This window comes from Oncorhynchus tshawytscha, linkage group LG05 (assembly GCF_018296145.1).
Source record: "Oncorhynchus tshawytscha isolate Ot180627B linkage group LG05, Otsh_v2.0, whole genome shotgun sequence".
NCBI lineage: Eukaryota > Metazoa > Chordata > Actinopteri > Salmoniformes > Salmonidae > Oncorhynchus > Oncorhynchus tshawytscha.
Genome location: NC_056433.1, coordinates 56067280 through 56089234, shown reverse-complemented (window position 1 = coordinate 56089234; position 21955 = coordinate 56067280). Strand labels below are relative to the sequence as shown.

The 21955-nt window shown below is 43.6% G+C and overlaps 1 protein-coding gene across 2 annotated transcripts in view; it reads left to right on the top strand.

The window, feature by feature from the left end:
- The window catches only part of sema6bb (sema domain, transmembrane domain (TM), and cytoplasmic domain, (semaphorin) 6Bb), a 130393-nt gene that overhangs the window by 64538 nt on the left and 43900 nt on the right, over positions 1-21955 (top strand). For both annotated transcript variants that reach the window (XM_024421454.2, XM_024421453.2), the window contains exons 2-8: positions 2279-2405; positions 3465-3579; positions 7353-7413; positions 7540-7602; positions 18472-18570; positions 20701-20791; positions 21411-21530. In XM_024421454.2, coding sequence (XP_024277222.1) covers positions 2300-2405; positions 3465-3579; positions 7353-7413; positions 7540-7602; positions 18472-18570; positions 20701-20791; positions 21411-21530 — 655 coding nt within the window. In that variant the 5' untranslated portion in view covers positions 2279-2299. The remainder of the gene's footprint in view (positions 1-2278; positions 2406-3464; positions 3580-7352; positions 7414-7539; positions 7603-18471; positions 18571-20700; positions 20792-21410; positions 21531-21955) is intronic.

Sequence of the window (21955 nt, the reverse complement as noted above, 5' to 3'; positions counted from 1 at the left end):
TCAGAATGCATGTTTCCCTCCCTATGGCACTCACAACTTGAGAGAAATATTTCTCTCTCATAGAACAACACTACAAGCCGTCTAGGTAAATGGATAAACTATTCTACTATGTGGTTGTCTTTCTATTCATTACTCTTTTTGTTTGCAGATGAAAAGTTCATGTGGACTGTTCTAGCATCTTCAAAGTGTGCCTCGGTAGAAATATATTTTCATGTTCCATATTTATTTGCCGTGGCGGCAAAGATTTTGCTAATAGTCAGTCCATCCAGGATTTCGCACATTTTTTCTGTGATTTCTGCAGCCCAAAATGCTTGATTTTGCGACATGCTCGTTAGCTGTTATTTTTGTTGGAAAATGAGATTGATTTCTGTTCACTGTACTGCCTGTCAGCCATCAACAATCACCCATCATCTTCGCACATGAATACGGTGACAGGACAGGGGGAAAAAACTTTGTTGACTTGTGGTTGGATTGGGCCATTTTCCACGGTAACAGTGCAGTAATTGGTAAAAATTGCAAACCTGCTTTTGATTGGACCCTTTTATGCGCTAAATGTGCAGGGATTGGTAAAAGAATTGCAAGCTCTCGAATAATATGCGCTGATTGGTTGATTTTGCATTGAATAATGTGATCGCTGAATCCTGGAGGGACTGAATAGTGCAGCAACACAACTAAATGACTGCAGCGGAAACACTGTACTAAACTTAATTTTTAAAGACCTGCTCCGGAACTTTGGCGACTATTAAGTAGGCCCAAAATGTGTGTAGTTATTGGGTTATAATACTATATACCAGTGTGACAGTTGTACTAAACTCCTAAGGCATAAAAGTTATAATATAATCAAAGGTTATTAAATAATCATTAATTAAATGACAACTGAACAGGTAAAGAGGTATGCTTGATAACCTATGCAGAAAATGCATATAATTAGGCATAATGATTATGGCTATAGATTGCAGGAAAAAAATCCATCTTTAAGTACTTCATGCCCCCTCTAAAATAATGGGTGCATGACGCCCCTGTATGAAAGTGCCCTTATTTGCATCTACAGTATGTCATGCAATGTGTTTGTAACCACAGTAAAATATGAAAAGGGTTTTGAATAAAGAACTCCAACCTTGAAGATTCAAATGTAATAATAACTACAGGACTACACTACTGATGAATATACCCAAGCATTCAATAATTTGTTTGTGCTGTCAGACACTGTGACTGACAGCTTTTTGTTTAGATTTTCAAAGCAAATTATTGTCAGTATAAACAGTAATAATGTAATAAGCTAAAGAAGTGGCATCCTTTTCATTTTTGAATAGTTCATGTTTTGTTCAGGTGACACATTTTTGTTCCGGTGACACATTTTTGCTAACATCGTCACGCTCAGCTTTTATGTGAAAAGAACAGAAGCATAATCATCCAGGAAGAGAGGCAGAGATGGATGCAATGATAAGCATGGAGAGTGCTATGACTATTATACATAATAAAGAGCCACTACACAGTGTACTCTACCTCCAGCACGAAGAGTGGCTCTGTTCTGCTCTGCGATGGGGTTTGAGGTTTATGACAACAGTCAATAGCATTCCCCAAGGCTTTCCTCCTAAGTGCAGGAGTAGTTTTCTCGATGGATTGAGTGCGTTAACTTAATTTGGCTATCATTTGTATTTTCAAGTGCATCCCATCCCATCCTCTCCTCATTACTCTGGCTGCTGTAGTACGGCTTCATAAGAAAATACCGGCCGTTTATCAACCGCCAAAAATGTAATAAAGTACGATCTCATCTTAATTTGAGTAAACAGTCGCCTGACACGCCTCACTCCTCACTCTCCCACTTCTCCCTGTCTCTATGTATGCGTCTCTCTTTCACTTCCTGTCTGTTTCTCCTTTTTTCTCTATGTATGCGTCTCGCTTCCTGTCTGTCTGTTTCTCCTTTTTTCTCCTCTCACTCCCTCTCCTGCCTTTTCTCTCTCCACCCCTTCTTCTCTCTCTCTTTCTCTCTCTCTGTCTCTCCATCTACTGCCCTCTTGTTGTACACCACCCTTCCTCCACTGTGTCTCATGTGTCATTGGGCTCCTGTGGTCTGACTCTAGGCTGACTCTCTGTCCAGCTGTAGGGAAAGATGTTGTGGGAATGCAGATATGGTACCTGCTTTGTCTGGACCATCAGTCAGTGTGTGTAGTGCATGGTAGTCTGAGCCTGTCACACTAGGTGTGTGTGTACTGCTCTGTTACTGTTACGGCTTAATCTGACTGACTGCTCACTGTCTTTCTCTTCATCTTCACAGACGCTGTATTCTGCTGCCGCCATGTCAACCCTGGCACCACCCTTCTTCCTGCTGTTCTGGCTCCTCCGATTGGCCAGCACTGCGTTTCCGGAGGAACCGGGGCCTCTGAACTTTATCTCCATTGAAGGTAATACCTCTCTCTCATACTCAGCATGTATGGGTTTATTCTCACTCACAGGGTGTACAGCAGGGCTCCCCAACTGGTGGCGGTTTTCTTTGGCCCCAAAGGTTTTCTGAGCCAAAAATATTATTTGTGTATATATATTTTTTGTTTTGCATTTTCATTGTTGGACATAAGACTGTAAAAACACCAGGAAATCAGGTCAAAAAGAGTCAGGGCCTCACACGGAAGGTGTGGAGTAGTGTAGGGGTGTAGGTTATGGAAGTAGGGTTAGAGTCTCACACGCAGGGTGTAGCTTGTAAGAGCGAGGTCAGGGATAACATGCATGGGTTGAGGAGCAGGGCATTCCGTGAGTTGTGTGGGTATGAGGTCAGAGTCGGGATTGAGGTCAGACTGCTCCCACAGACGGCCAGACTCTGAGCCTCCTCCAGACCAGAACAGAGCTGACTATGATTGATCATAGCTCAATAGTGTCTTCCAAACACCTCCCAGCTGAATTCAGACCATTCTCAGGCTATCAATGCTAATACGTAGGACCAGAAGGGTCTCTGAAGTCCTGCGTGATTAGGGCAGATAGTGGGCCTCAGTCTATGCGGCACACTAATCTACTCATCTGTGATAGGTAGATTAGAGATATGGACAGAATAGATTTGGACAGATATGGACAGAATAGATATGGACAGAATAGTGGGAGGACAGGACACAGAAGAAGGAGAAGGATAGGTTTTTCTTTACTCAGTCTCATATAGAGGCAGCAGTCTAGGCCTTTATCTGGGATGGGTAGATAGGAACAGAGATGGACAGAATAGTGGAAGGACACAGAAAAAGGAGGCGGCCAATGAGAGATGGCAGATTCTGTCTCCCATGGTAACCCAGCCTGATGTATGGATCTCCCTCCCCTGTGTCCTCCCTCTGCTCTCTTCCCTCTCCGCTCACCCCCCCAGAGAACTACTATCATGATAGGAAGATGATGTAACTCTCTCTTTTTATTTCTCATCCCTCTCTCTTCCTTTTCTCTCTCATCCCTCTCCCTTCCCCTCTCTCTCTCGCTCTCGCTCTAAACAGTGGTTCACCGGTACCCAGTGTTTCTGGGTCGGCCACATCGTTCATCCCTGAGACAGGAGCCACTGCATATTCAGAGAGTCCTCAAGGTGAACCGGACCCTCTACATTGGAGCCAGGTATGTTTCTAGACACAAGCAACCAAATGTATTCAGCCATCTTTTATAACCCTGCATTGTCTGTGTATCCTCAGTCACATATTCAAGTAAATGCAGTAATCTGTGGTGGGTGGGGTCAGACCAGAGGTCACACAGGTTGAGGAAGTCATGTTGTCTGCGCTCTCTAACAATAAAATGCAAATTAATTACTTAAAAATCATACAATGTGATTTTCTGGATATTTGTTTTAGATTCCGTCTCTCACAGTTGAAGTGTACCTATGATAAAATTACAGACCTCTACATGCTTTGTAAGTAGGAAAACCTGCAAAATCGGCAGTGTATCAAATACTTGTTCTCCCCACTGTATGTCCATGTAGGGCAGACATATGGTGGTGGTTACAGCAGAGGAGGTAGCTAGGCCATAGACATCCCCAATTAGAAGCCCCATACTGGGTCATGAAATGACCCGATCTATGGCCTTTGGCGTTTCTCTAACCTCAAATCCAGAGGCCTAATAATAAATATGTAAATTCCTGCAGCATTTGGCTCCAGACACTCTGGCTACACAGCCTAATAATAAAACCTAAAGCCAAAATACGGGAGGGCTATAGTCACTGCTACCTGTCTGACTGCAGGTTAGTGATGAAACGCAACCACATCCAGGGGACACTTTGACACATCTTTTAGTACCGCTGTTACAGGATAGAGAAGGTAAACTAATACCTATGTCTCAGTGAACCGGATGATGTTGAAATCCAATAGCTTGATGTGACGAGAACGCTACCGTTGTAACAACGGTGCATATTTATATATTTCTACATAAGTAGTGGTTAATGGCAGTCTTCGCAGTCCCCGACAGAAAGTGATCTGATTGGAAAGCAGGGGATTTATTTTGCGTGTGTGTGTGTGTGTGTGTGTGTGTGTGTGTGTCTGTGATCGTGTGTGTGTTGAGCTGGGCAGCCGAGTGCCAAGCAGTGAGAGATTTAAAAGTGCGACGGCGCCTTTGGGGAGTACCTGTGGGGAGGCCTGCTGATTGGTTGAAAGCTGTAGCAGAGTGGCTAGTCTGATAAGAGGCTCCAGTGAGCCCAAATCCTGTCACCATTAGCATAGGTGTTCATACTGCAAGGACTATTAAAGCCCTGCCCGAGCCCCAAGTACTCGTGGGATGCTACCACTGCACTACCACTCTGTCCTCTCCCATTTACTGGCTGATGACAGATGGAGAGAGAGGGAGGGAAAGAAAGAGAGAGGGAGAGAGAGAGAGAGTACCCACACCTAGTCTCTCTACTGTATTAGCTAACCACGCTCCAGCGTTTTTCTCTCTGTAATCAGATGTGTGGACTCCCTGAACCTGTCGCACAACTCCAGATCCACTGGACTAATCCACACAAATAAACGAATTGAGCAGTGTTCATCCGGAGAAGAGAGAGGTTACCAAGGAACGTGGCCAAAACATTATTAATTGGTTTGTAATTGTGGCAAACCGTAAGCTGATTTTACCATATGCAGCAGGAGGGAGGAAGTAGAATATATCTCTCCATTAGAGGCTGAAGAGTGAGCGTGAGCAGAGCCACTGGTGACCGTGGCCGTGGAGACACTGACCTCAGAGATCACGGGGGGGGTCGTCATCTAGAGCAGTGGTTCATAACCTTTTCTGTAGTGTAGCACACCTTAATGGGATAAAACATTTTGTTGCACACCTAAAATGTCTCTATTAATGTATTTAGTGGTAATGCCCTCAATCTTATCTGATCCATACTGCAAATCATCGATTTTCTGTGAAAGTTTTTTATAGATGAAATACTGTTTATTTGAACTATTTACATAGTTTGCATAGTCCCTTACTCATGATGATTAATTTGTGTGTACACCTTTAAGAGCATCCTGCAATCTGTGCCAGAAACATAAAAAATGTAGCTCCTGTAAAATAGGTCTTTAGTTTTGAACGTTTTGAGCTAGATACCAGCTAGATACCAGCTAGATACCTGCGGTTTTCTACAAAGCGAGGCTCCGTTTGTTTCTGTTTGTTTTCAGGTTCATCTATTTGTGTGGCGTTCTCTGCAAAGTCAGTGTCTGCCGACTCAGAAAGGCTCAGAGAAGCTCAGTGTCTGTGCGGCCCAAAAATAACATTATTTTTGTCAATTTTGGACAGTTCACAGGGTTCTTGCCTATAAATACGAGCGGCAATCCACACACATCTGTTAACTCAATTTGCAGGTCTTCAAATACCAGTCAGAGGAATTATGAGTGGTTGTCAAGGAGATTGACGGCCTAGCCTGCCTTCTGAACATCCTGCAACATAAACAATGTAAAAATGCAACAGTAAGGCAGAGAGACAGCAGGCCTCAGCTTTGCATCATTCAAACAACCTGATGGAGACAGTCAGATAGGAGAGAGAGCAGAACAATCTTCAGACCTCTTCAAACCACAGCAGCCTTGGCTGCTCACCACACCGACTAGGAGGCCTGTTCACATGTTCATATGTTAATACTGGACAGGGCTGAAGTGCTCTAGATGTGATTATGCCACACAAACTGCTCTACTTGAATGTTTGTAGCCTGCTTAAACTTTGACTCAGCCCAATGAGCGAAGCACAGAGTAAGTGTATAGTAATTCTATCCACACTACTTAGCCATGTCCTGCATTGTGATGGAGGTAACCTAGGGAGGGAATCATTTAACAAACCTAGAGGAGCCACCAGTGAATAACTCACTAGAGTAGCACTAAGGCTTACCCTATTCCCCTCACCAGGGACACACACACACATGCACGCACACTCTGACACACACAAACATGTAAGCACACATGCATGCAAACTCTGACACACACACACACACACAAACACTCAGAGAGATGCTGCCTTCTGCTGATGAGAGGAGTAAGGCAGAGCAATGCCGATGGGAGGCAGAGCAGGATCTAGGAGATAAGATCGATACTGCTGCAATACAAGCTATGGCAGATTTACAGATTAGAACATTCAATGCCTGGTGTCTGAAAGGAGCTCAGCACAGCATGAGCCTCCATCTTATTCATGGTATATACAGGTCCTTCATCAATATGCAACATCAGCTGTTAGCATCTTCCTTAAGGTTCCTACCCTAACTCAGATTCCAAAGACACTTTCACAGGCACGGCAAGGTTATACAAGAATGATTCATCCATTAGCAGTGAGTGCAGTGTGGGGCAGTGAGTAGCGTGAATGCATGGAGATGGTATTATATGATGGGTCCTCTCATTGGCATTGTGTGCTGCTGTGTGGGGGTGGGTTATGAACGCGGGCAAACTGCTTGATTAAATCATCTATTAATTAAATTTCTTCCCAAGTGAGACAGATATGGAGAATTCAGGCCTCCCAGCAAAACCACATTTTGTCAACTCAAATGAGACTAAACAAAACCGGGGGTGAAAAAACGAGTTCTTATTATGCAATTCTACATTTTTATTCATCACCCATAGCTTGAAATGCATCACATTACAGAACCACATTATACAGAACTGAATACAAATCTGTTTTATTCAGATTTATTGTAAAATGTTGCATAGATATAGCCCACATATGTCATGGCCTACTGTGTATGAACAGACAAAGATGATGTGGATTCTTACATTTTTTGGATTCAGTCTTTTATTGTTCTCCAATCATTATTCGGCAGCATGTCCAGAATTGTCCATAGAACAGTAGAGTATTTGTAGAGGCATTATGTGCAAGAGCATGTGGACTGCAGTTGAGTGCCTGTCTAAGACTTAGCTTTGTCTTACTGTTGGCTGACTGCCGTGCTCTTTGTCTGTCAGAGATGACCTTTTCCGCTTGGAGCTGGACAATGTGGCGGGAGACGAGATGTTCTACAGTAAGGTGAGGCCCTGTCCATGCACTCACACCTCAGACATCTTACAGTACTATCTGACCAGTTTAACTGACATTGTTGGACTGTCTGTCCGTGGCTAACTACTCTATCCTCTCTGTGTCTGTCTGTTGTAGAAGAGAACATGGGAGTCCAACAAAAATGACATCAGGACCTGCCGAATGAAGGGCAAGCACGAGGTGGGCTGGGGAATGAATCATTGTGCATGCACACACAGACACACACACACACAGTTACAGGTTTGCACACATTCACACACACACACACACACGCACACACACAAACACACACTGAAACATGGCACAGGCCCCACTTTGCCACCTGGAGCAGGGCATTCATGGTGCCAACGGTTTGACTGGCATCCTGCTGGTTCTACCTAGCGGAGGGGGCATGACCATGTGTCACCCCAGTGTTACTGCTCACCTAAATCGTTACACACTTCACAGGTCCAGCCCTCCCACCCTTTACAAACATGGCCGCCCAGCAAAACATTCCAGTTGCGGTGTGTGCCCTCACAAAATGGAGGGGAGCGGTGAAACCAAGGAGGTGAGCTGAGATGCGGTGAAGAATGAACAGTGAAACAGTCCCCACAGTCAACCCAACCCACGCATGACTACCTCAGCTATCTCTCACACACCCACTCTCTCTCCTCAGCCCTTCTCTCTCCCAGCCACCACATAGCGGATCAGTGCCTTCCTGTCTGACTTCAAACACATTATCCCAGCTCACACACCAACCGACCAGAGAATTATTGAAAGGTGTCTGTGTGGGAAAGTGAGGGGAGTGAAGGCAGTCCAGGTTGAGCCCCACCAGGCAGAAAAAATGACTGATTTAACACTGAAAATAATACCTGACATCAAATCTGTGTGAGACACCTCGAGACAAAGGCACAATGGAGAATAGAGAGAGGGAGGTGGAGGAAACAAAGACGGGTATGGGGGAGAGAGGGGGAGTCAGTCCCACCTGCATGCCCCTAAGGGGGGCCACAGGCCTGACTGAGAAGGATAAAAGGCCATCCTGGCCCTTGTGACTGTGGTAATGCAGTGAGCCCCTCATCCTGTTCTCTGTAGCCTGGCCTTCACATACACGCACACATGTACTGTACAGTGAGATCCAAAATTATTGACACCCTTGATAAAGATGAGTAGAAATTACCCGAATAAAATAAACTGAGCTAAAGTCAACACACAATCTTCACATGTTGACACCTTAAAAATACACCTTAAAAGGGATTACATTGGATTTTTTTTCTACCAATCTACACAACCTATATATTATATATATATTTTAATTGAAGATGTGTTGATTGCGTATGTCTTCACACCCTGAGTTAACACTTGGTGGAAGCACCTTTAAAAGCTATTAGCATCTGTGAATCTTTTTAAATAAGATTCTACCAACCTTCCAAAGCTCTTAGGGCAACATATATCCATTATTTATGTCAAAATTGCTCAACCTCAGTAAATTTGGTTGGGAATCATTGATGGACACTAATACTCAAATCTTGTCTCTGGTTTTCAAGCAGTGTAAGGGGTGCGTAACTGGTGGCAGCGAAGTCAGACGCAGGAGAGCAGAACTGGGTAATAACCGGAGCAGTTTAATATACATATATATAACCACCGGCATCCAGAATAATAGACAATGGGTACAAAGCACGTCGCGCACAAGCCAGCAATGTGCACAAGCACTTACAAGAAACAATACCACACAAAGACATGGGGGGAACAGAGGGTTAAATACACAACACGTAGTGAGGGAATGAAAACCAGGTGTGTGGGAAAACAAGACAAAATAAATGAAAAATGTATCGCGATGGCTAGAAGACCGGTGATGTCGACCACCGAACAAGGAGAGGAACTGACTTCTGCAGGTAGCCTAGTTGTTAGAGCATTGGACTAGTAACTGAAAGGTTGCAAGTTCAAATCCCCGAGCTGACAAGGTACAAATCTGTCGTTCTGCCCCTGAACAAGGCAGTTAACCCACCGTTCCTAGGCTGTCATTGAAAATAAGAATTTGTTCTTAACTGACTTGCCTAGTTAAATAAAGGTTAAAAAAAAGTATTGACCAGCAGATTTAAGTCAGCCTGAGACTGGACTATTCAGGAAAGCCGCTGGTGTGTTTTTGGCATTTAAATGTGTGTAATTGTCCCACTATCCCAGGGTTAGTTTTTCAGAACACTACGGTGGGTTTTCCTCTAACTTTTTACCTGGGCCGTGCTCCTTTCATATTTATTTGAATCATGACAAACTCCCCAGTCCCTGCCCGGTGACAAGCATGCCCATAACATGATGCTATACCTGAAAATACAGAGAATCAGCAACATTGCATTCACTCCATATCACTGGCCTGTATGACAAAATGAAAAGGAAGCCTGTGTAAAACATAAATAAAAAATGAACTCCAAATCATACATTCTGTTTGCAACAAGTATTTTAAGTAATACTGTAAGACAAAGAGGGGAAAATAAACCCTCTGTATTGTAGTGGCAGCATTATGTTATTGGTATGCGTCTCACCAACAGGGACTAGGGAGTTTCGCAGGATCAAAATAAATATGAAAGGAGCAAACCCAGGTAAAACATTAGAGGAAAACCTGCCTATGTCTTCTAAAAATCTAACCCTGGGATAGAGTTTTATTTTTCAGTGAGACCATTACACACATTTTAATGATAAAGACACAACAGAATGGCTTTCCAAGAGGTGTTAAGTATTCCTGAGTGGTCCAGTCTCAGTCCTGAAGGTTTGAATATTGCTGTGGGATCAATGACTCAAAACCTAATTTTTTGAGCTTGAGCAGTTTTGACAAAAACAGTGGATATACAGTATGTTGCCCAAAGAGTTGTAGAAGTCTGTAGAATCTTAGGCCGTTTTCACATTGACGATAGCAAAGGGACATTTTCGTGAGGTTCTCGAGAGGCATCGACTCTTGAGAGACAGTACTGTTGTGTAAACTTGCGAAATGATCACGTCTCGCTCAATGTTGGCCCCTCCCAGCAGGGCAGTGTGAACAGATTTGTCTCATTGAGCGCAACACTCCTACAGTATAAATGGTAATAGCAGAGCAATGTTTTTGAAACAGCTGAAATGTACAGACATTTTTCTTATATCTTAGGTTTTAGCTGAAATTGCATTTTGAAATTGTCGCTGTAGCTGCCACTTGCTGGCTGAGCTGAGCTACAGAAAACTATGGAAGGCCATTCCCGCCTAAAAAATTTTAATGTCGATACTATCTCAAAATGTTGACATATGTAAGTCAACATTTTGAGATATGCAAGTCACACTACGTGAACATTTTGAGATAGTAGATTATACAAATAAAAGTATTTATTTTTTCATTTCTAACATTGTGTGGTGATTTTAGAGGTGCGACCACAGGTCCCAGAGTGGTGTGGGGGAGTTGATTTCCTAACCAGGTAAAACTCTGGGTGTGACAGTAATAAATCAGCTGTAAAAAACGGTTTATATGGACTATGATGGGACCAGATTTGTTCTAATCAGGTCATATGATGTTTTTTAAAAAACGGTTAAACAAAAGTACAGTGTCCATCTTCCCAACGCTTTTACGCCAATATTTTTTATTAAACCAAATCAAAAGGGCTGGGGAAAATGCCAACTCGCCACACGTTTTGCCGGTGGCCCTGCTGTGCTGAACTCTGCAGCATGGAGCCACACAATGCTACAAATGAAGAAACATAACCTATATGTATGATTTATATGTATCTACAGTGTATGTGTATTTTATTTTTGGGAGGGGGGAATGGGCTTCCACATATAACAGCTCAACATCTCAACTCCCCGGTGAATTATAACCTAGCCACGTTTTCAGTGGCAATTTGATTTTGCCACATGTAGCCTAATGATTTGCATGATATTTATAAAAATGAGGTAGGCCTACTGCACTTTTATATTTGTATAAGAGGGGTAATTGTTAGTTTTTGATAGGATAATGTTACTTGATGAAGATATGTTGTTAGCTTTAGCTAGCAGTAACTGTGCTTTTGTCTTGGAGCTACAGACAAAAAATAATTGTCTGCACATTCTTGTGAATTGTTGCATTATTCAAGATTGTAATATGGTTTTGTTGCAATAATTATGAGTCCATATGGTAGATAAATTAAGAGTTGCTTTCTTAACATTAGTGAGTAGAATCATGTTCAATGCTTAGCCTCCTGGCTAGTGGCTACTGTGACATTTACAGTACTTTTGAGCTGCAACGCAAGCATGTCTTTCAGTTCATGACATTCCCGTCACTAATGTGAATTCATTCACAGCTGTAATGGCTGCCAAAGGTGCTTCCACCAAGTATTAACTCTGGGGTATGAAGACATACGCAATCAAGACATCTTTGTCTTGGGGGGGGGGGGTTATTTTCTACTCATGCATTCTCATTTCGACACCAATCCCACCAGAGCTTTATTTTCATGTCACCCAACAAATGTTAATGCTTGGAGTTTGCTAAACAACATTGGCACTGGATTGGAACCGGTGCTTTGTTGAAAATAGAGCTCTTTGGCCATGCATACCAGTGGTGGGTTTGGTGTCGAAATGAGAGTGCATGAGCAGAAAATAACCCCACACATACCTACTGTAAAATAGGGTGGTAGATTTTTGATGGTATGGGGATATGTTGCATCCACTGGTCCTGGGGCCCTTGTTACGTTCAACTGCATCAAGAACTTAAGAATATCCAGTACCAGGATATTTTAGCCAAAAACCTGGTTGCCTCTGAGTGCAAGTGAATCTTCCAGCAACACAATTTATTTTTATTTTACCTTTATTTAACTAGGCAAGTCAGTTAAGAACAAATTCTTATTTTCAATGACAGCCTAGGAATAGTGGGTTAACTGCCTGTTCAGGGGCAGAACGACAGATTTGTGCCTTGTCAGCTCGGGGGTTTGAACTTGCAACCTTCCGGTTACTAGTCCAACTCTCTAACCACTAGGCTACCCTGCCACCCCAAAACAATAACCCTAAGCACACATTAAAATCCCCCAAAAAGTGGTTAGATGGCCACAAAATCAACATTTGGGAATGGCCATCTCATAGGTGAGGTATTGAAACATATTGAAAACAGTGGTGTCAATAATGTTTCCCCTTTTAAAGAAAAATATTACTTGTAAAACAAAATCTCTTTCTCTGAGCAATTCTATCAGTATAAAATAATATAATTTCCCATTTTGTGGTGGCATACAATATAACTCAGTATTTGAATAATTTATCTTGTACAGTATTTTCTACAGTAATTTCATATACAGTCATCTTTATCAAGGTTGTCAATCATTTCAGACCCCACTATACATACACACACTCAGGGCTGGATTAAAAAATCATAGGCCCCAGTGCTTTGTTTTTGTTTTTATAGCCCCCCCTTTAAAAACATTTACATGACCAAAAAACATGAGCTGAATCTATTTTTAAATACCACCGAAATGAGTGGCTGCTCTGACTGACTGAAAAACTGAGATCAATCTGGTCTTGAATTCATACCAACAATAGCCCAGGCTAATGAAGTGACGCACTGATTGTACAATATTAGGAGGAAATATATATACAGTATATATAGCATAGGCTACAGTAGGATATTTAACACAGTACCAGTCCAAAGTTTAGACACACCTACTCCTTCCAAGGTTTTTATTTATGTTTTACTATTTTCTACATTGTAGAATAATAGTGAAGACATCAAAACTATGAATTAACACATATGGAATCATGTAGTTACCAGAAATGTGTTAAACAAATACTTTTATATTTGATATTCTTCAAAGTAGCCACCCTTTTGCCTTGATGACAGCTTTGCACACTCTTGGCATTCTCTCAACCAGCTTCACCTGGAATGCTTTTCCAACAGTCTTGAAGGAGTTCCCACATATGCTGAGCACTTGTTGGCTGATTTTGTAGAAAATAGTCAAAAAATAAAGAAACCCCCTTTTTTTGACTGGTACTGTACAATGGCACACTGACTCGCCTAATGATGAAGCCTTAGTCTTGTCACGGTGATGACAGAGGTGCTTAGGCACTTGAAAATCAGTGCCTATGAGTTGTTAAGGAAAAAAAGTATATTGGTTCTACGGACAGATTAGCCTTCTCTTTTCAGCAGTTGCTTTCCCAACTGTACGTTCTTCACGCAATTTCACACGTTTTTCACGCAACCAACCAGTTCCCATTCAAGTCAGGACTGGCATCCTTTGCTCGTGTACCCATGAGTTTAACTGTCAAATTCCCAGGTTAAGACACAACGCAACAAGCTGTATATTTGACAACCATGGCCTTCCCAACTGGCAAACCGGTAACTGCCAAAATAAAGGAAACACTTGAGTAAACAAGGGATACAAAGTATATGTTACTGTATGTTGTGGGGTGTATTTTCCTGGTACGGTTTAGGTCCACTTGTAGAATCTATTCCAAGGCGCAATATTTTGCCTCTTGGGCCCCTTATGGGATTGGGTTCAGCCCCTGACACCCAACTAACCAGTCACAATGGGGGCACCACCCCCTCTTCTCTCCCCATCTGATGATTAGCAGAGTGACAGCAGGCAGCAGCAGGTTGTCTACACCTGAGTCCTCCTGTGGTTGGCGGTTGCAGTAAAAAAAATACTATATACAGTAGATGTGTGTGTATATGTATATTTGTTTTGCTTCCTCTTGGGTGCCCCACAGGTCTGGGCCCAGGGGCTTCATCCCCGGTAAACCCCTGCATTAATCCAGCCGTGCACACACTCCCTCAAGCCTCTAGGCCCCTGTCACCCACTCACCCTCTGCTCTCCTAATCCTCCTGCCACTCACACCCTCCACCCCAAACCTCCACTCATCCACTTCACCTCCTGCAAATGTCCTGTCCTGCTCCCGGGATGGTTTTGTCCAATGTGATACATTCGCCACCAGAGTAATTGGTTATGTAATGAAATGTTTCCGGGTTGATTGATCAGAAAGGACGGTCAATTCAATATATATTGAATTGACCGAATGTATCACATTGGACAAAACCATCCTTAGTTATATATATATGTGTGTGTGTGTGTGTGTGTGTGTGTGAGTGAGAGTGAGAGATCGATCCCTGGCCTCAGCTGGCTCAAGGGCATGGTCAGCCAGTATGCAAACAAAGGGAACGCCATGTAGGCTTTTTAAAGAGCAGTTTTGCATTCTTATGTGCAGCACTTAGTAAGATTGTTTGATCAATATGTTGTTAATACCAACTCTCAGAGGGGGTCTGCATTTCAGTCCTCTGAACAAGACAAGACCAGTCTCACCATGATATGGTTTCACATCTTATTGTATGTTTGTTGTATTGTGTTTCTGCAGATGCCCTAAATACACCAACTCTCCAGCTGAACATGAACACGCTTCTCATTTCCTTAGCAGGCCACATACTGCAGTAATTTGTGTTAAGTGTTTTTGGTCAAGGAGAGACCACAGTGTACCCGACAGGGAGCTGACCCTGCAACTCTGGGTCAGCCATCAGGTGTCCTAACCATTACTGCCACATAGCTGCCTTAGATAGTCTCTGAATCTCACTCCCCCCCCCTCCTCCCCTTCCTCCTCCTCTTCAGGGGAGATGTTGATGCTGGCCTGTAGTGCATTCACACAGGATTAGCATCAAACAGCCTCTGTGAGATACAAGAGGAGCTTGGGAGAGGCTTAGTACTAACATGCTGAGTAAGAGAGGACGTGGGCAGGAAGCGCCTTTTTACGGGCAAATTTGTGCTAATTTAGCACTGCTGTTAATTTGTCCTCCGTATTCGCCCTCCGCCCCCCACCCTCTCGTTCCCCAGTCACTCTGCCTTACATCAAAGTCGAAGTCAGAATGTTGCCTTGAAATGACAGATCTGCTTCTGATGATCAGAGTTAAGCGTGGATCACCTAAGGAGAGGGAAGTGAGAGGAGAGGAGAACAGGGGGGAGGAGGAAAGGAAAGTAGCCTGCTGGAGCGTGGAAAGAGTTCTGTCTCTCTCTGAGCTCTTGGCAGGTCCCAGCAGTGATGGGCCCATTCGAGCATGCTAGGGAAACTTTTGAGGCTTTAGTGAGAAGCTGTGATGGTACGATGTTTCCCCTATATTCATTTAGCTTCGGCGGTCTCAAAATATGATTAAAAAAATATACAGTACCAGACAAAAGTTTGGACACACCTACTCAAGGGTTCGTCAAGGGTTTTTCTTTATTGTCCAAACTTTTGACTGGTACTGTACATATATTTATTTTAAATATTTTGGGGGATGGTAAAACATTGATAAAGTATGTAGAAAATATAATTTAAGTATATATTTTTGAGAACTAACAATCACCAAAATAAAAACTACATGGTCAGGAAGAATATAAAATTCCAAAAATGCCATGATTTGGTTTTAATGTTTGAGTCGCTGATAGCATAAGAACACGGCATAAGCCATGACAACAATGTGTAGAATTGCAGGAAACTAGCTTTAAAAATGTACCTCTGCCCAGTGTTGTTCGAGCATTTCTAAATTTGGCTATGGTAATTAGCTCATCCTCAGTTTAGTGACAACATCATGGTCCAAGGAAGTCCGTTTCATTTAGTGAAGTTTCTTAAGTCTCTATGCTTAGTTAATAGTATACTGTAGGTTTATGAAACAAAGAGGAGCCACACTGGGGACGTGTGCGATTGTGCAACCAGTTCAACATCAGGAGGATTAGATCAGTGGAAACCAGATGCACTAGGTGGTAGTAATGTAATGCTCTCTGACTGTGGTGGGTTGTTGGAGGGAGTCTTCAGTAGTAATGCTCTCTGACTGTGGTGGGTTGTTGGAGAGAGTCTTCAGTAGTAATGCTCTCTGACTGAGGTGGGTTGTTGGCAGGAGTCTTCAGTAGTAATGCTCTCTGACTGCGGTGGGTTGTTGGAGGGAGTCTTCAGTAGTAATGCTCTCTGACTGTGGTGGGTTGTTGGAGGGAGTCTTCAGTAGTAATGCTCTCTGACTGTGGTGGGTTGTTGGAGAGAGTCTTCAGTAGTAATGCTCTCTGACTGAGGTGGGTTGTTGGCGGGAGTCTTCAGTAGTAATGCTCTCTGACTGTGGTGGGTTGTTGGAGGGAGTCTTCAGTAGTAATGCTCTCTGACTGTGGTGGGTTGTTGGAGGGAGTCTTCAGTAGTAATGCTCTCTGACTGTGGTGGGTTGTTGGAGGGTCTTCAGTCTTCTGACTGGAGTAGGGAATCTTCAGTATGCTCTCTGACTGGAGTGGGTTGTTGGAGGGAATCTTCAGTAGTAATGCTCTCTGACTGTGGTGGGTTGTTGGAGGGAGTCTTCAGTAGTAATGCTCTCTGACTGCGGTGGGTTGTGAGCAGATGTGTTGTGGTAACAGAGGGTTGTTGTTCCTCTGAGCAAGACCTGGGTCTGACTGAAGATAAAGACTGAGGGATGGGTTACAGGCTGGAAATCAGCAGGGAGATGAATGCACTTGTTCAGGTCAACATCTGTATGGGAACGAATCAGTATGTTCAGTCCCACACACACATCTCACTCAAAGCTCAGAGCCTATGTGCTCTGTTGAACCATGTGGAAGCACATGCACGCGCACACACACACACACACACTCACAATACCACAAACACCAACGTGTTTGTGTTCATATGTGCGGCACACTGCATAATTCATCCGGGCTGCTCTGTATTAATAATGCAGTGGTGTAACACAAACAGTGAGAAGTGGAGCTGCGATCATCTGGGTCTGGGTCAAGTGAAAGACCTGCCAGCCAGCACAGGTGGCGCTTTGTCTGGAGTGTGCCCAGGGAGAGGGAGGGGTGAGAGGGGAGAGAGGAGGAGAGGGAAACAGGGGGAAGGAGAGCTGAATGTGGCACTATATACAGTACTGTAGACTCCAGGCTGTATGGTTAATATAGGAGCCAAATACATTCTGGATATGAAGACAGATTATGACAATAAAATAAAAAATAATAAAAAGTCAAGCAAATAAAGCGATACACCATGGATCACAATGATGTAAGAGATGAGAGGCTTCCAAACAGTATAAATCCCTGTTGTTTATACTGCAGACATCCTGTATTTCAATTTACGCTGCAGGGCCATGCCAAAAGACCACACTTTGTGTGTTAGTTAGGCTTATGTGCTCTTATAAGTATTTATTGATTTTGGCACTGCGTCTCGTTTGTCATTAAGCGTGCAGTGTGTTACATCTGGCTTTAAGCTTTCCGCTCAGACTGCAGTCCCACTGAAAAACAAACATGCAAATCATACTGACACGAAAACTGAATCTGTGGAGTGACACACACAAACACACACACAGACAGAGACACACAGATATACGCACACACACACGCAGACATGATTTAGTATGCATTGAGCAGTGGCTCCTCGTATGTCACTCGTCTCACTGTCTAGTACCACCGCAGTATGAGGAATTCTCACCACGCCTCACTCTACACATTTTGCCCCCCCCCCGGCCGTGGAAAAACGAGAACCCTGTTGGGGACTGGAGCATCTGGAGTATCAGCCCCTCCTCCTCCCTCCTTTCATCCCTTCCACTCGGTGAGTGGACCCCCGTGGTGGAGGGTCAGAGGCTGAGGCACCAGGTGCAGGGCAAGGAGCTGGAGCCACGCTCACTGGGACAGGAGAGGGGAGGGAGGGGGGAGTGGGTCACTAGGGATTTACATGTATAGGGATAGTCCTCACTGCACTCACACTCACACAGGTGACAGGAATAATATACATGGTCCCTGTTCAACTCTCAATGACATGTTGGATCTGCTAGGAATTGGCATGCTGCTTATTAACATGACATGGTAATAAGGGTCGTACTACTGCAGTTAAACGAGTGCTGGTTGAAAACTCAAGGTTAGCTGGGATTACCATCTGTCAATCAATAGCTGGTGTGAGCCAATGGAAACTCTTTGATGCGGCAGGCATGCAGACAGGGAGCTTCCATAGGCCTGAATAATGAGGTGATTGACAGTGTTAATGATGTGATAATTCCTCCCATCATGCATTAAGAAGCCTAATTTCACCTAGCAGTAGGATAATAAGTCACAGACGATCCATACTTATTTCTACCCCCCTTACTTCTCCCTCTCTGTCTCCTATCAGGACGAGTGTCGGAACTTCATGAAGGTTTTACTGAGTCGACAAGGAGGTCTGTTTGTATGTGGGACCAATGCCTTCAATCCGCTGTGTGCCAACTATACTGTGAGTACCTATAGAACGCACGCACACACACATACACTATCTCTCTTACTCAAACAGCAGTCATTACTGCTTCGGGAAGCTGAGCACATCTCTACCTGTCAGCAGTTCAGTCATGCATCAGAGTTTAATGATTGGTGCATCATTGATAAATGGACTATGATTTTTCCTGGAACCTAGAGCTCAATCACAAACACCATTAGGCATATTGCTTACTTGCACATTTACATCTTATTTGCCTCATTTGTTCGATACCTAAGGCAGAGAGAGACAGAGTCCCTTAGCAAGGCAACAAAGGCCCGCTTTCCTCCGATATCGGTTGCTGTTGTACAATGCTTACACTTGTATGTGGCGCTTGCAGATTGTTGGGTTCTGAAAATATGAAATATACTTATTTGTGTCACTGAGGGAGAAAGGGGAATGTATAACGTTTACATTCTGTCCGGATATGTTACTGTTAGCCATCCGGCATCCTATGGGAGGAAAAGAGACACAGTCTGGTACGAGTCAACATGCCAGCCGTGAGTTGGGGAGGAGTGAGCAGAAGTCAGGTCAGATGACGTGAGGAAGAACAGATATCACTAAGGTTCTGTCTAGCAACAGAGATGCATTGGCTGTTCAGATGTGTAGGAGGAGACTCAGCATAGGAGGTAGGGTTAAATATCAGTGCTTGTGTGAATGTGTTTTTTGTCTTATGCAGCTGTATGACCCAATCAGGGAATAAACTTGGTTTGAGCTTTATTAAGCATCTGTGAAATGTTACAAGGTTCATTTATAACCTAACAAGATGATCAGAGTACAGAGACGAGGGCTGGGAGAGTATGAGCCAGAACTGAGGAGGAGGCTGAACTGAGGAGGAGGCTGTGCTTATGATGTATCTGGATGGTTAGTTTCTTCCCCTCTGGTGAAACCCAGCCAGGCCAGTTGGAAGGAAAACGCTAAGTGGTTGCACTGCTCATGGACCTGGAGCTGCTCACCACCCGACCCACTCTGTCCTGAAAGAGGATCAGACGTACCCCATTTACCTGTTCCATATCACAATCACATCCTTGCTCTGCCAATCAGACAACAACAAAAAAGTGTGCATAAATATGAATCATTTGCTCAGTCGGTTTCTCAACGTTCCTCCAGAATATCTATTAGGGAAATGGGGAGGGAGAAAGGAGGAGGTGGATGGGGGGGTCCAGTTTCACCATCAAAGGCTTTCAAATAAGTGATATGTTCAGTCTGTCACGTCTCGAACATACCAACACACTGATTCCCTCCTCTATACCTGGCCCATTATCTCTGGCTGTTAATGACACTAAGCAGTGCAACCTGCGCTGGGCTGACGTGCTCAGGGCTTCTCCTGGGACTAGTTAGCGAACCTAGGGTTTATTTATAGCTAGTTTTAATGACAACCACAGTATTTAATTTATTTATTTAATTTTCAATCGGTGATGGTGTGTCTGTGTGACGATTTCGCCTGTGGTTGTTTAGCTGCATGCGTTTCAAAAGGTTGTGTTTCTGTGTATTTGTCCCATTTGCATAATTGCAGAGGGTGAATAATAATATTGTGAATGTTTTATAATATATGCTAATTGCCATACTCTGTGGGCATGTACAGGTAACTACCAAAATAATGGAAACACTTGAGTAAATGAGGGATAGAAAGTATATTGAAAGCAGGTGTTTCCACACAGGTGTGGCTCCTGACTCAATTACGCAATTAACACCCCATCATGCTTAGGGTCATGTATAACAATTTTGGGCAGGCCATTATTTTGGCTACCCATGGCTATGCCCCCATAGGATGACAATGCCCTCATCAACAAGGCATGTGCGGTCACTGAATGGTTTAATGAGCATGAAAATTATGTAAACCATATGCCATGGTCATCTCAGTCACCCGATCTCAAACCAATTGAACACCTATAGTATGAGAGATTCTGGAGTGGCACCTCCACCATAGAGTTCCAGAAACAGTATTGAAGCTGTTCTGGTTTGTGGTGGCCCAACGCCCAATTAAGACACTTTATGTTGGAGTTTTCTTCATTTTGGCAGTTGCATGTATGTTTACTGAATGTGAAGGTGAAATCTGTTTTCCAGCAACATTATACAGTATAGTGAACTGTTTGCGCGTGTTCTTTCCAGGGAGACACTCTGGAGATGGTGGGAGAGACAGTCAGTGGGATGGCCCGCTGTCCCTATGATCCTAAACACGCCAACGTGGCTCTGTTCGCAGGTTTGGAAACACTCATTGCTTTAAACACCTCATTGTGTAGCTGCAGTAGTTCCCCGTCATCACACAATCTTTGGCCGTGGTTGAAACAATAGGAAACCTTTATTGCACACTACTGAGCAGTAGAAATAGAGGGATTTGTCCACTCTGTACTAGAGGCTCTGTTGCACCACTGTAATTATCTCTAATGTACTTATACATTGTTCATTGATCAACAGTCGAATGCATTGAGTTGTGTAATGTAATGTCAAACTACCTTCTGCGATGTTCTATGCTGTGATATGAGCTGTTATTATGCTGTGTTATGAGCTGTCACTATGCTGTGTTATGAGCTGTCACTATGCTGTGTTATGAGCTGTTACTATGCTGTGTTATGAGCTGTCACTATGCTGTGTTATGAGCTGTCACTATGCTGTGTTATGAGCTGTCACTATGCTGTGTTATGAGCTGTCACTATGCTGTGTTATGAGCTGTCACTATGCTGTGTTATGAGCTGTCACTATGCTGTGATATGAGCTGTCACTATGCTGTGTTATGAGCTGTCACTATGCTGTGATATGAGCTGTTACTATGCTGTGATATGAGCTGTTCCCATTGTATCTGACTGTGTGTTTTTTGCCAGAGGGGAATCTGTTTACGGCCACTGTGACGGACTTCCTGGCGATAGACGCTGTGATCTACCGTAGCCTGGGGGACAGTCCTGCACTCCGCACAGTCAAACACGACTCCAAATGGTTCAGAGGTACTTCCACGTGTATTTATTTGTGTGTGTGTGCGCGTGTGTGTGTGCATCTGTGTGTGTATGTGTCCGCCTGCGTGTGTGTATTTGTTTGTATTTGTTTGTGTGTTGCCTCTGTTGTTAGAAGGCTCTGTTTATGACTACATCACTTACTATCAGGATCAATATCTGTGTCAGACTCACTGCATTGCCTTAGTCAGCAGCATCCCTGCTGAGGTCAGAGGATCCAGGGCTGAGAGTTCAGGTCTGCTCTGTGTCTGTATGTGGCTGGATGGCCTGAGTAGTATTCAGTAGGAACCAAACAATAACAGGTTTTTAAACTGACAACGAAAATGAGCCTCCTCAAAACATTTTTTTCTCAAAGTGTATGCCTGCTTAGCAACGCTGGTGTTTGTGTCTGGGATAAGGGAGCTATCTGACTCGGTCTC